Source organism: Convolutriloba macropyga, chromosome 2 (genome assembly GCF_964194025.1).
Source record: "Convolutriloba macropyga chromosome 2, txConMacr16.3, whole genome shotgun sequence".
In the NCBI taxonomy this organism is placed as follows: Eukaryota; Metazoa; Xenacoelomorpha; order Acoela; family Convolutidae; genus Convolutriloba; species Convolutriloba macropyga.
The window spans coordinates 51,253,803-51,269,685 of NC_134469.1; the positions used below are offsets into that span (position 1 = coordinate 51,253,803).

Here is a 15,883-nt window from a genome sequence, read left to right on the forward strand (position 1 = left end):
ACCACAAAGGACATTTCCTGGCCCCTGGAGCTGGAAAAACTCAAAAAATGACGAAAAATTTTCAAAAACTTGAAAAATATTGCAAAAATTAGTATCATTTTGCATGTTTGAATTAGTAGTACCAAAACATATAGCTCATAAAATGGTCATAATAAGTTATTTTGTCTCGCAAAAGGCCTTCATCATTTTTCAAAAACTTCAACGTATGACTAAAACAAAAAAAATTAAAAAAAAATTACAAAAAAACACGAAAAATTGCAACATTTTGAGCCCAAAAACTCCTAAAAATGACTTTTCAACCTTTAATTAAGGCCATCTCAGTAGCTGCACCACTCTAAGCACTTGAAGGACTACTGAAGCTCACTTTGGGCCTCTAATGAAACTTAATGCCCGCTAGGCTTTACCTGTTTATCCCGTTTTGAAAGATCAAAGTCATAGAAAAATGTGTGAACACATCTTAAAAAAAAACACAGTGCCCCAATACAATTCAAATTGTTTGAATTGTAATAGGAGCGCTATAATAGCTGAGAAGATGAGGGCGGCTATTAAACATCAACAACAATTAATATTTTTACAAAAACATGTTTATGTGCGATTTATTTTGATGCAATTTCGTAGTTGAACATACTCCTGTCTCTCAGTGAGAGGCTACGGGGTCTAGTATCAATACCAAAAGCATTATAGATAGTAACTAAAACTTATGAGAACAAAGTTAAAGTACCGGGCATCTAAATATGGGCTTTATGGGTTTATCCCGTTTCTATCTCGGACTTTGATTTTTTTTATACTGACTCTCTTCATTTTCAATTGCGTTGCTGAGCAGCTACTGTTTAAAAGAACTTTGAGCAGAATGACAGAAGAGTGAAACTAGACTAGATAAGTCAAAAAAATTTCACGCAAAATGTCGAAAAAGCGGCAAAATGGGTAAAGCGAAAAAAATTTGGACGAAGTAAAAAAAATAGGAGTGCTATAATAGCCGGCTGAGAAGATGAGTGCGGCTATTAAACTCAAACAAAACTTGAAAACAATTGGACAAAAACTGCCAAGATTGATTTCGAAAGGGTAGGATTTCATAAAACAAAATTACGTCACGTTATAGCAAGGCATTCAATGCCTGAATAATTACCAAATGGATGTCGACCATTGCACTGATTTTTGATTTTAAAAAGTGCGCCTAAAGGTCCAAATTAAAGAATTTGTTGAAAAATAGCCAAAAATTAACTAAAGTAAAGAAAGTAAGTGCATTTTGAATTTTGAACTTCAGACGCATTATTAGGCTCTCGAAAACACTGTGGTATCAATTTCCGAGGTTTATATAATAATACAGCATCATATTAAGATTTTTCAACAAAATCAAATCACTAGCAAAAAAACTGAATTGAATGAATAACTCCTAAGAACGATTATGTGTGTGCGCCCATCTGTCACAAATCTTTATCAAATTCAAAAAGTCATTCACTGAACTTCTCTTGCTCAGAAACCATTAGTTAACACGACAAATTTACTCAATTTTACTCTCAAGTCAAAACGTCGACTGAAGTTCCGGCAAAACGTCGTAGAACTTGAGGTAAAAAACCTCAAGAAAGCCAATACTTCTCATCGAGTCGTAAAAACCAAGAAAAAGCCAATTATAGCGTGAGCTATCTCTTTGCGGCTATTAAAAACAATTAAAAGTAATTTAATGGAAATGAGAGGCGTTTTGTGTGGATTTGGCTCAAATTCATGTGCTAGTAGGCTCTAATTACTGATATATTTTATGTTCTTTTTTGATATTATTTTCATTAAACCATAATGATTAGTGGTTAAGTTTGTACCGAGATAAAGTTTGACCAGTGTGCTTTATGATTAATAACAAATTTCAACGATTAATGACAATTTTCATAATTCCTATTGACCGAATTGTTGCACTAAAATAAATTCTGTTAAAAACCCTCCAGCTATTGAATGAATTATAAACGTGCAAAGATGTTCAAAGTTCTTTTATTAAACGAATAGTCTAAGGAACTAGAGCAAAAATTTCTTTGATAAGAAAAGTTTGAATTTTTTGATCTATTATTTAGCTCTTTTCAAGCGGTTAGATTTTACATCATTTCACTCAACTAGTCATGTATCTTTCAAACCAGGTTTCTGTTACGCTGCATCGCCTTCTCTGTTACCATTAGTTGTTCCTTTTGTCCGTTTCTTCCATCGTTTGTGTCCCCTCTTCAAATATTTTTTGCAGCTTTTCACACATTTGCGCCACTTGATCCCTAAAAGAAAAAAAGTTTCTGGTGATTGGAAAAAAATGTGACAAAATATGAGTCCTTGGAGGTGCTGCGAATCCTAGGTTTAGACCTCGACTTATTAGAAGGCCATGTTCGACAAAATATGCTATGAAAAGAACATACTCGACTCAAACAGCCCATGAAAAACTTTAGCTCGATTTTAGTGTTTTTCGACTTTATCTCGACCAAATTATTGATGCTGAACTTTAAGCTCAACTCAATTTTTGACTTCCAATTGACCTAAAATTGATGCCCGGCTGTAGTTCGTCAGAAAGTGTTCAATTATGACGCAAAAATTTTAAATGTACGTTGAAAATTGACCAGTGCAATTAATATCGTCACCGGATTGACTGTTCACATTTTTCAAAAACTCGAACGTTTTATTGAAAAAAGAACTGTGCTATCAAAAATATATATTTTGAACAAATTTTCAGAACAAAATGAATTAATTCATATCACACTAATCTCATTGCCGTTGAAATGACGATTATTAGACTTTTGCTTACCAATTACGTTCAGTCCAACCATCCGAAAATTATTTTATCTTAAAAATTCAGTTTTCTTAAGATGTTTTGGCGAAGTTCTTGCGTGGAATGCCTGTTGTAACGCTAGTTGGGAATCGTTGACAGGTGATTACACACCCACAACCAATTATGAAAAACAACTCAATTTAAATAATCCTAAAAACAGCGATTCTCGAATTCTCGACTCATGAAATTACCATACTCGCTTTTAATTTGTTTTGAAGAAACCTTAGCTGTAACAATGGAAAAACTTTTCCTCGATTCTAACTAGTTGCTGGACCGTGTATCTAAGGTCAATATTGAAACCACTGCCAGAATTATAAAGTCGTTTCATAAACTGAGGTCTCAAAGCTGGGATCACACCGAACAAACTAGCAACTGCACATCTTCTCAACTTTCTTTGAAACCAAATACTCTTTTTAATTTTTTAACAAAAATATAGACCAGTAAATAAAAATATTAAGCAAAGAAAATATGAAAATCGGTAGTATTATAAAATTGTTAAAAAATTAAGTTTTTGAAAGAAGAATTGTGTTTTTAGTGTCTTAAAAAGCATTAATTGATTTAAATAGTCTGCATTTTCACATAATTATCAACATCAGCTAGTTTTCTGGAAGTTCAATACATTTAACTGAAGAAATCTGGCCGAAACGCCGAAACAGCTTTCTGAATCAAAAACTATGCTTTTTGAGATGTCTTGTTGATGAATTTTGTACCTCACAAAATTTCAAAAAATGAGCAAAGAAATAAAAAGTGCAGAATTTTTTTACGCAGTTAGTACCAAAGTTGTTTTTATAGAATTAGTAAATTAGTAAATTGCATCAGCCTACAGCTTAATTGGATTAGCATGCACCAAATGTCAGTAAAAGGATAAAGAAAACAGCAAAAAAACAAAAAAATGAAAAAGAGTAAAAAGTTTTAAAGTATTAAGGAGGTGAAATCCAGATTTTTATAATCAAAGTAAAAATTTTTGTATGTTTGTCGTTAGAAGGCTTTAGCTAGGAACTGGCTAGTGCGCAAGACCTGATCGAAATTCCAAACAAAATTTGTCTATTGGTTCGTTTTCTTGTTGGGAGTTTACTCTCTTGTGTTTCAAAAACGCTCTCTCGGTTGTTTAAAATGCACTCTGGATATGTGAACTAATAATCGCTGACAAAATGCCAACAACAGGTTAAGTTAGAGCCAGAAACTTATAATTTTTGAAATGAAACAATCAGGCAAAAAATTCTGTGGCAAAAATAATTTATAGTTCAAACTAACTTTAAAGAGCTCAATCAATCTAGCTCTGAGTTATCCACTATTCAATGAATTGACTTCTAAAGCTAAAAAACTAATCTTACAGGTCTTACATCCCAGTGGCACTGTTATTATCCTGTTATCAAATTCTCAATCATTAGTTTTAGTTTATTTAGCAGACTCACGCAGTGCAACCATGCACCTGTGTTTATTCCTTAAGATCTCGCTCAATTAGTACATTTCTTTTCGCTGAGAACCAACTGCTCCACTCAAGCGTTCTCTCTAACACTCTCCCTCACTCGTTCCTGTTTGTTCCTGAGCTCATTCGCGTTCTTCTGGTGGTTTGTCGTAAGTCTGAGGATAATAAACCTTAACAGTTTTCTTCAGCGATAAGAAACCTGTCTTTTCATTTTGAACACTCCGATATAACGAATCAAGATAATAGTCTGCGAAGGAAGTCGGCCACAGGATTAAAATTATCTTATGTAAATTTTTACTCAACTTGACCGAAGTTCCGTACTCCGAGTGGTTTCCTTATATCAGGATTCAGCAAAACTGATATTTGATGTTGCATAATTCCAGTGCAAGACACGCATTCGTGTCTTCATTTTTTTAGTTATGAAAATTTGTCCTTTTTGTCTTGTCGGTGCCTTTGCTTCCTTTTAAAAGACAGCAATCTAGCTCTGAGTTATCCACTATTCAATGAATTGACTTCTAAAGCCAAAAAACTAATCTTACAGGTCTTACATCCCAGTGGCACTGTTATTATCCTGTTATCAAATTCTCAATCATTAGTTTTAGTTTATTTAGCAGACTCACGCAGTGCAACCATGCACCTGTGTTTATTCCTTAAGATCTCGCTCAATTAGTACATTTCTTTTCGCTGAGAACCAACTGCTCCACTCAAGCGTTCTCTCTAACACTCTCCCTCACTCGTTCCTGTTTGTTCCTGAGCTCATTCGCGGTCTTCTGGTGGTTTGTCGTAAGTCTGAGGATAATAAACCTTAACAGTTTTCTTCAGCGATAAGTAACCTGTCTTTTCATTTTGAACACTCCGATATAACGAATCAAGATAATAGTCTGCGAAGGAAGTCGGCCACAGGATTAAAATTGTCTTATGTAAATTTTTACTCAACTTGACCGAAGTTCCGTACTCCGAGTGGTTTCCTTATATCAGGATTCAGCAAAACTGATATTTCATGTTGCATAATTCCAGTGCAAGACACGCATTCGTGTCTTCATTTTTTTAGTTATGAAAATTTGTCCTTTTTGTCTTGTCGGTGCCTTTGCTTCCTTTTAAAAGACAGCAATCTAGCTCTGAGTTATCCACTATTCAATGAATTGACTTCTAAAGCCAAAAAACTAATCTTACAGGTCTTACATCCCAGTGGCACTGTTATTATCCTGTTATCAAATTCTCAATCATAAGTTTTAGTTTATTTAGCAGACTCACGCAGTGCAACCATGCACCTGTGTTTATTCCTTAATATCTCGCTCAATTAGTACATTTCTTTTCGCTGAGAACCAACTGCTCCACTCAAGCGTTCTCTCTAACACTCTCCCTCACTCGTTCCTGTTTGTTCCTGAGCTCATTCGCGTTCTTCTGGTGGTTTGTCGTAAGTCCGAGGATAATAAACCTTAACAGTTTTCTTCAGCGATAAGTAAGCTGTCTTTTCATTTTGAACACTCCGATATAACGAATCAAGATAATAGTCTGCGAAGGAAGTCGGCCACAGGATTAAAATTATCTTATGTAAATTTTTACTCAACTTGACCGAAGTTCCGTACTCCGAGTGGTTTCCTTATATCAGGATTCAGCAAAACTGATATTTCATGTTGCATAATTACAGTGCAAGACACGCATTTGTGTCTTCATTTTTTTAGTTATGAAAATTTGTCCTTTTTGTCTTGTCGGTGCTTTTGCTTCCTTTTAAAAGACAGCTATTTTTTTTTTCAATTCATTTTTAACATTTTCAAAATAACTTTAATGACAAAAAACGCAATGACAACGACGGAGAAAACTTAGGTCTACCTAATTTTTTTTCCAGAATGTTCCTCAGCGTTAATGAATTGAAATTGAACGAAAGATAAACATTTTGAATTCTTCACGTTCGAGTGGGGTTTTTCAAATCAGTTATTGTTTTAGAGCTAACTAATGTTTGCATTGCATACCTAATTGTCCAAGGACGGCCCAGTTATGTTTTAACGCTAATTGGTGATCAGAGAGTTCAATTTTAGAGGTTTGCGAGGAGAGGAGGTGAATATTCAGACGCCTGTATTTTGAAACAAATGAGGGTGTTTCAACTAAAGTTTTCTTCAGGCAACTTTTACAATCTTCTATATTTTTCGACCTATTTTGCTCAGCAATAGTTACTCCTATCACAATTATCAAAATTACTTCGTAACTTGTTATTGCCACTAAACCTCGGCTCTCGAATATTTAGTTTTTACTGAGAGCCAACAAAGTTTTAGAAGCTTACTTCTTGTGAGACATTTGATTCCCTCCACTGTAAGGTTACAAAAACTTTGGTAAAGTTAATTTTACCTAACTCAGGTTTCAAGTAGACACTTTGAGCTTACCTCAAGTTTACTTGAAAAAATTGATCTGACGGACGTAATTTTATACAATTATTTGCAATTTTTCAAAAAGATTTATACCAAATTCATACTTCTACCAAAAACCCATCCTGACTTACTAATCTAATGATGCTAACTTTTGATCAAATGCTGTACAACTAAAATAGCAAACAAACAAAAGTTCAATTCAGCTTCTTTTTTAATTTCCATGGTTCATACATAACTTACAGCAGCCATAATGTTCCCCTTAATTTTGACATGGTGCCTAGCATGTTTGTTTGTTAAACATAAAACCAAGAAAATTGGAAAATTACACAATGGAAGCATCGATTTTTCAGTAATCGAAAATTTTTTTATCTCACTGGAAAAATACAAAAAAAAATGTCTAGCTTTTCTATAATTGCAGTTTTTCAGATTTTTGCATGTTTTCTTCAGTCTTTTTTTTTCGATTAAATCATCAATTTTATTTTTACTCATGCAACAGTTAGTCCGTCTCAAATTATCGTTTTCACAAGGAATAAAAAGTTTTTTCAGACATTTTTGACAGTTTTTTCAGAACAAACATTTTCGCTCTTTGAAACTCAATTTTAGTGATTTTGAGAGGAAATATGAAATAAATCAACCATTGGTTTTTGCAAAACTTCTCATTCAATTTTTCTGTAACGAAATTTCCATTATTGCGTACATTAGCCTCTGTATTTCTTTGTTAATTACTTTGATATGCAAGAGTAGTTTTATTTTATTAGCAAACAAGAACTAGATTGCACAACTCATACTGTTCAAATTTTTTCTGTTTGTTTACTCAAAAAAATAGCTCAAAAACATGGCAAACAAAACAAAGTTTGAACTTTCTGTAAATCAAAAATGCCTGCAAATTTAATCTCATTAAAATAGCAAATTATATACTCCTCCCTCTTAGATAAAAATCGCAAATTAATAGACAATATTTCGTTTTTTCATGTGTACTATCACTACTATCAAAATAAAAACTCCTAGTGTTTTGAACAAAAAGGGATCTATCGCACCAATTGCAAAAAAACCTGAAACAGAAATGGCATGTTGGAGTTGAAAATCTAAGTTGTGTTTCAAGATCGTACAATCTTTTTCAATGAAAAGAGAACCAAATTTAGCTAAATCAGTTATCAGTTTAAATGTTCACTAATGCTTTCATCTGTTACGTCAGATTTCCCAGCTATGATTGTCATTAGAACTACCCTTTATATTCATTTCTCTTGGAGCAAAGAATAAGTGACTTACTCTAACCCCAAGGCCAGATATTAAAAGAATTCAAATCATTACAACAAAATTTTTGCTGAATGACATCCACTGACAATTCAGACAAAACAACTTAACCAACTTTGATGCTTGAGGAGATTTCCAATTCCGGTCTTTTCTCTTAAAAGTTTCTGTTGTCGCAAAACTCATGACAACTGAGGTAACGATATCCTCGGCCAACGCTTCTTTTAACTGACATTTCGTCATCCAAATACCGGCACAATTCGTGTTAATCCATTTCAAGGCTTCTTTGGTCATCAACTGCGTTCATCAATACAAAAAATGACTGCTAGAATACCTACCTCTTTTCTTTTTTCTCTTTTTGACAAGAAAATCGACCATTGGTTTTGACCAGAAAAAAGTGCCTTCAAAATATGAGGATTTCTTTTGTTTGAAAATTTTGAAGAAAAGGTCTCAAGGTGTGCCGCAATCTCAATATTTTCGCAAAAATGTGCACTAGATTCTTCAGCGTCTTCGGGCAATTTAGTTTCCCAGTCACTTCCGCTGGTAGGGGACAATAATTTAGGGGCGATTTTTTTCTCCGGGCTGTGTTACTTCTCACTTTTCGGTTTGCTATTTGGATTTTAGGCTAGCTCAAAAGAGCACTCTTAATTTTTGTCTAGAAACAATGACTTGCTGGTCACCCTTCACTTTCCTCCCTCATTTTTTCGAACTGCAGCGCTTTCAATACAGGAGGAGCTCAATTTCGTAACAATAACTCCAGATTGGATCAAATGAGGCTTCAAGTTTAATTAAAATTTCTACAAAAACTCTACTATTTGTAAAAATTTGCTGATCTTCTGCGTAGCATGACTCACTCGTCTTCATCTCAACTAAGCCTGAGGTCACATCAAACATGCCAATATACCCAACCGTATTTTATACACTGTTTGGGACGAACACATCCTCTACCAGAAAAGAAAAATTGTTCTCGTCTTAGCTATCCTAGAAACTGTCGTCATCGCAAGAAATCGTTGCCACTAAAACTTGCATATTCTTCGAAACGGTTATCATTTATGTTAAACGCTTCATTTCCCAGTTTTGCAAAAATGTAGCGCTTGCTCAAGTCCCATCTACTGAAAAATTATCGGTCTATGACTTAAGTTGTTCATCTTCGGATTTCGGATAGTCTGTTGTACTGTTGTACTGTTTCCATGTTTGGATTGACTTTGTGGTTGACACAAAAATGCTTGAATCAGTGACGGACTCAAAATTGGACAGTTTGATTTGCCGCCTTGACACTTTCTGTGACAACCTGCTTCTCTTCAAGCACTCCTTTCACTCCAGAGGGCAATTGCTTGTTTTGCAGAACAAAGTTTACTTGAATGAAGTTTCGCTTTAAAAGTTTTGACAGTCTCAGTTGTGCTTTTTAAATCTGTCTGATCTACGTTTTTAACAAAATCTTTCCTCGTTACTTCTTTTTTTGTCGGCAGAACCTTTCTGAAACATTGTTTTGTTATTTGCTTAGTTTCCTCTTTTCTACCAAGTATCAATAAAAAATTTCCCCATGAGGTGAAGCAAGTTCGGACAGTTTTAGGTCAAACAAATAAAAATTTCATGAACAGTCTAAGCACAAAGATTCTGATGGGGTTTCCAAAATTAACGTCGCAAGTGGTCCACAGCGTCAGGTGCCCAACCATAAAACTTCTCTTGTCAATAATTCTTCTCTTCTTCTATCAACTTGAACACTTCAATCCAATTAATAATCATGTCAGTCTTCTCAGTCCTCATATCCGGGAGGGGAGATATATTTCACAAATTGGAAATTGGCATTTTTTTCCTTTACACCGTTTTTTCGGCAGTTACTCTCAGCGTTCCATTGAGGCTTCAAATTCAGCTACAAATCTTCTTATTTCCTCTTCCCAATTTTGTCAGCGTAATAACCTTAATTTCCCCCCTTTGCCTTCTGTCATGATCTTCGTTCCAAAAATGTTCCAGTGGCTGTCTTCCAAAAACCTTGTCTCGAAGAAGATTGTTTCTGTTGCTCAAATTCTCTGAGTTTCCTCATTTCAGAAAAGGTGAAATATTTTTTTGACTTTCGTCAACTGCCAACTTTGAGGAATTTTTGCAATTCTTTCAAAAAATCCTTCACACATGTGTTCCCTTCAAATCTTGTTGATCAAACCTATTAACAACAGAGCTCAGCCAGGAGAGGCATTGGAATTGTGCAATGCAAAAGGCTAATAGTTGGTTCTTTTTGGCGGACAAAACGTTATCATCGTTCCTAAAGTATTGTTTGGTGGTTCGTTTGCTTATTGGGAATATACAGAATCAGATAATTAAGTAAATTAAAAAATGAAGCATTCGGCTGATTGACTTCTATAGACATCTATAAAACATTCAGCTAATTGAAAATATTCAGCTAATTGAAAGCTAAACATTCAGCTAATTGACTTCTATAGACATCTATAAATAAGTAAATATGACAATTGCTGCCTTGCTGTAGCGCTGTTATTGGCCAGAAGCTTCAGAAACTCTAGTGCATCAGTTTTAGATAGCTTTGCGGATTACCTCACTGCAACAAGACAACTATGTTTTTTCATTAAGTTTTCGCTCAATAACTATCATTTTCTCTCACAGTGATTAAACAGCTCCGCTCAAGCGTGCTCTCTCCCTCTCCACCACTCACTGCCAACATTTTCTTCCATCTAGTTTCGAATTGCAGAACTGTCAACACAGGAGGAGCTCAATTTTGTACTAATCTTTTCGGATTGGAACAAATGAGGCCCCAAGTCTAATTAAAACTACTCCAAAGGATTTGTTTGCAATGGCCACCCTGATTTGCCGACATCCAAACACGTCTTTCAGATTCTTTCTGCCTTTATTTTATTCCTGTTTGTGAAAAATCGTTTACGTTTTGCGTAGTTTGACTCACATTTTTCTTCATCTTAACTAAACCTGAGGTCCCATCAAACATGCCAATACCAAACTGTTTTTTGTACATTGTTTGGGAAAAACACAACCTCTACCAAAGATGAAAAATCGTTCTCGCCCTAGCGAAATCGTTCTCGCCCTAGAAACTGTCGTCATTGTTAAAATCGTTGTCAACAAAAATTGCATATTCTTCGTCACGGTTATCGTTTTTATTTAACGCTTCACTTCCCAATTTTGCAAACTTGTAGCGCTTGCTCAAATCTCATCTACTGGAAAGTTACTTTCTATGACTTAAATTGTTCATCGTCGGACTTCGGGTTTGTCATAGTCTGCTGTACTGTTTCCATGTCTGGATTGAAATTGCGGTTGACAAAAGAAATGCTCGAATCAATAGCGGACTCAAAATTGGACAGTTCGAACTGTCGACTTGACACATTCTCTGACAATTTGCTTCTCTTCAAGCGCTGCTTTTATTCCAGAAACAATTGATTTTTTGCAGAACAAAATTTACTTGAAAGAAGTTTTGCTTTAAATGTTTTGTCAGTCTCAGTTGTCCTTTTTAATTCTGTTTTATCTACGTTTTTAACCAATCATTGCTCGTTACCTCTTTTTGTCGGCAGACTCCTTCTGAATCATTGTTTTGTCATGTGCTCAGTTTCCCCTTGTTCTACAAAGTATCAATCAAAAGATTCCCCATAAACCGGCGCAAAGTTAGACAGTTTTAATTCATACAATCAAAAAATTTCATGAACAGTCGAAGCACAAAGATTCTGATGTTTCCAAAACTAACGTCACAAGTGGTTCACAGCGTCAAGTGCCCAACCATAAAACTTCTCTCGTCAATTTTTTTTCGCTTCTTCTATCAACTTGAACACTTCACAGAAATCCAGTTAATAATCAATTCAGTCCTCCCAATCATCATATCCAGGAGATGGGAAATATTTCACAAACAGGATATTGCCATTTTTTTCAATTACACCGTTTTTTCGGCAGTTACTCTCAGCGTTCCATTGAGGCTTCAATTTCAGCTGCAAATCTTCTTAATTCTTCCCAATTCTGTCTGCGTAATATCCTCAATATAACTGCGCGTGTTTTCCCCCATTGCGTTCAGTCAAGATCCTCGTTCCAAGAAGGATCACTCACTGGCTGTCTTCCAAAACCCTTGTCTCGAAGAGGACTGTCTCTGTTGTTCAAACTCTCTGAAATTTCCTCATTCCAGAATAATTAAAATCTCTTTTTGACTGTCGTCAACTGCCACTGTCGCCAAACTTGAGCAATTTTTGCAGTTCTCTAAAAAAATTTTCACATAGTTGTTCCCTTCAAATCTTGTTGGTTGATCCTCTTAACAACAGAGCCCTTCTAGGAGAGGCATCGGAATTGTGCAATGCAAAAGGCTAATAATTGGTTCTTATTACCAGACTTTATAAACCTTATCAGAATTCCTAAATGTTGTTTGGTGGTTTGTCTGCTTATTGGGACTGTACAGAATCAGATAATTGAATAAATAAACAATGAAGAAAAAGTTTTTTGCGCAAAACTAATAAAAAGTTCACACCATCTCAAAACAGTTCAATCAATCTACCCAGGAGATATCAAACATTCAGTTAGTGGAATTCTATAGACGTGTATAACTAAGTAATTATAGTAAGTGCTGCCTTGCTGTAGCGCTGTTATTGTCCAGAAACTTCCGTGAACCTCGCCCATCAGTTTTAGATAGCTTTGCGGATTACCTCACTGCAACTAGACAACTATGTTTTCTCATTAGCTTTTCACTCAAAAACGACCATTTTCTGTCACTGTGAGCAAACTGCTCCGCTCAAGTGTGCTCTCTCTCTCTCCGCCACTCATTGCCGCTTGTTCTCCTGCTCAATGTTTTCCCTAGTGCCTAAGTGTACCCAAACTTATCAGATTTCATGAGCAAAAAGTGACGTGCTCTAATATTAACAGCTTTCAGACTTTATATATAGGTGCAATGGTGGTCGCAGCAAGTTGGTCAAAAGATTCAGCCTACCGTACGTCACGACTTTCTCAAGCTGACTGCAGTTCCTAATCCAATTGATTTGGTGATTTCAGGTAACAGCATTTTAGGAGAGTAGAAAAGTTCAAATGCGGCTTCAAGGTAACTTAATATCCTCGGGTTTTTTCCAGTTCAGCGCTCTCTTAGAAAAAATCTCAAATAACTCGAGCAAAAACAAAACTTGAAAAAGTTCAATCAAATTGCCCGCTTCATAACAAACATTCAAACAGCTAACGTCTCAGGCCAAATAACTAAAAATTTGTAACAAATACACTGTTACTGGTCAGAAACATTCAACCACAATCAACAGTTTTTGTTAGATTTGCATATTCACTTGCTGGAACTAGACAACTATGTTTTTCCACTAAGAACTCGCTCAGTGACTGCAATTTTCTCTCACAGAACAAAATGCTCATCTCAAGCGCTATATTGCGCCGCCATTTGCTCCGTCTTGTTCTGGTGGGCGATAGTATTCTTCTATTGGTTTTTTGTGTCGAAGGGTACCCACTTTATCAACTTTTAAAAAGTATGGTTTTATTCTTTTTGGTTAATGCTGTGATTCAATTAGTTTGGTCATTTTGGGATTAAGCAAAGCTGATGTTTTCTTTCCCACAATCCCAGTGCTGATTATCTTGTCGGTGCGTTTGTTTCTACTTATGAGGCACATTTTTTTTGTCTTTAATAGGTTTTGAATTGTTTTGAATATGATGTCAATGACAGACGAAAAGGCGGGAAACATTAGGTTTTTTCTTTTTTTCCTTTTAGGATATCTGTCGGCGTTAATACTTTTAAATTGAATTATAGCCAAGTTAACTCGTACACTCTGGTGTAGTTTCTTTCATTAACTTCAAAAAATTCTTCAGTAATTGTTTTTCGTTTGTTCCAAAAAAAAGAAATTTTTTGGTAAACGGAAAAAGCTCGCTGTTTTTTCTCCTTGCATAGGCAATTGTTCAAGTCAAAACAGAAAAAACTGAATTATTTCCTTGTCATACTGATTTTCAGAATGCTTCTGAGTTTCAACAATAGATGACATTTTTGAGATTAAATTGTTAACTAAGGTTTCATTAAAGGGTTTGAGCCAATAGAGCATTCAACAATTGTAATCTGCTATCTGCTAATAGCAAAATCAGCAGAAGGCTAAAACTGTCTTCAGAGAACAAACGTACACTAAACAAAATCATCAGATGGATTGCTCTCGAACGACGGGTTGGTTTGTACCAATTATCTGAAAAAAAACCACTGATTGGGGAACAATTGTTTCCGTAATGCCAAAAATTTTCTAAAAAGATGTGTTTTGGAGTGGAAATGCTACGCAGTCAGCGTACTCGTCTAAGAGTAAAAATGCCAAAACTTTAAAAAGTAGCCAGGTGTCATCCCCAGAGATTAGATACAACCAATATTTAGATACAAGTGATTAGATACAACCAAGATACAGCCAGCTAAGCACAACAGCAAACTAATTCAGAATTTTCGGAGCCCTAACAATTCATATTTCATATATTTTTTCTGTTTACTAAAGGCTTCCAAAAATTTACATATTTACATTTCTGCTAAAACAAAGTTATCCTTTTTAGTGCAGCAGAAATTGTATTTCAATTTTTCTGAGCACTGAAGCAATTTCTCACCAAATGTGTTGAGTCTACTTTGTATTGTTTGAAAACTCATATGTCCTGCAAGGCCCTGATTGGCTTCGTCAGTGGCTAGACACGGTTTAGTGAGGCTAGCTTTAGCTTAATTGAAGGGGCGTAAGTGAGCGCAGTGGGGGGTGCGACATCGGGGGCTGATGGGGTGGCAACAGTGGGGGGGGGGGGGGGGCAACAGTGGGAGGGGAGTCAAACTCAAAGAACCTTCCTTCGCACCATAAATATAGGTCTCTAAAACAGATTCTGTGAATCGCATACGTGAAGACTAGTGAGCTGAAAAGCTCTAAGAGCACTTAATGCCCTCTGGGAGCCACCTGATTATCCCGTTTTTGAGGCCAAAAAGTCAAATGCGTCCGACGAAAAAATGGTCATGCTAAAAATTGCATAAAAAGACCTACAGGACTATTATAATTGCTACAAACTTCGTTTGAGAGCATTTAAAAATATTACTATTAAATTTTAATCAATTTTAAGATTTTGCCTGAAATAGTATAGTATTTTAGTATTGTAGTATTTTTCTAACTATAGAAAGAAAGTCAATAATTCCATCAGGTGGGTATCAAAGATAGCTTTTCAACTGTTAGGGTTTTGAATTTAAAGCCACTATTGAGAAATGCTTTAGCATACAAAACATTTTACTGTAAATGCCTTTGACATGAACAATGCAAGAAAGAAAGTTTTACATCATTATACTCATTCTTGTTATGCTATCACTTGCTTTTCTCCTACGAAAAAGTAGTTTATTGCTTGTCTTGTCTACCAACCTGATTTTATAAAACAGTTTGCTGCTCGACTATTGTTTAGGACGTCTCCGAGGTAAGAATGGCGAAAGTCGCGTTTTATTATTCTTCTGATAAAAATGTATCAAAATCTGCCCAAAAAAAATGTTAACGGATCCATACAATAGATAGCAGACCCGGATCTTGGTCCCATAGTATGTTAGTACTGAAACATTTTATTCCATTTGTATATCGTCGGCCCCGTACTGTATCAGTGTATCCTAAGAGTATGTTGCTACCTCATTTTGTGCATTCTATTCGCAAAGATACATTTTTAAAGGAAAACAGACTGTACATCCTTGGTTTTGTTTCTCATGGTGTTCATAGTATATTCATTAAAAAATTTGAAAATTTTGCAAAAATAACGAAATTTTGGGCAATGCACTTTTTGAGCATGACGATGACTTACAATCTTAAAACGTTGCAAGAAAGGTATTAAGATTAGCAAAAAACCTCGCCAAAACCAGTAAATACACGCCATAACTAAAAAAAACACACCGGGAACCTGAAAACTGACAAATTTGGACCGAAATTTCAGATTTCATCGGTTTTTATTTCACATTGTAATGGATTTTTGTAAGAATGTCTTAGCTTTAGCTCCGAAAACAGATACAGTTTTGGGCCAACGATATACAAATGGAATAAAATGTTTGAGTACTGACGTAATATGGGACCAAGGTCCGGGAGTGAAACA

The 15,883-nt window shown here is 35.3% G+C and overlaps 1 protein-coding gene across 1 annotated transcript in view; it reads right to left on the bottom strand.

Moving 5' to 3' along the window:
- Positions 1–2,118: 2,118 nt before the first annotated feature.
- Positions 2,119–15,883, bottom strand: part of LOC142335336 (uncharacterized) — a 131,056-nt gene continuing 117,291 nt past the window's right edge. Inside the window, exon 7 of the mRNA XM_075383788.1 lies at positions 2,119–2,249. Within this exon, the coding sequence (XP_075239903.1) occupies positions 2,131–2,249 (119 nt within the window). The 3' untranslated portion in view covers positions 2,119–2,130. The remainder of the gene's footprint in view (positions 2,250–15,883) is intronic.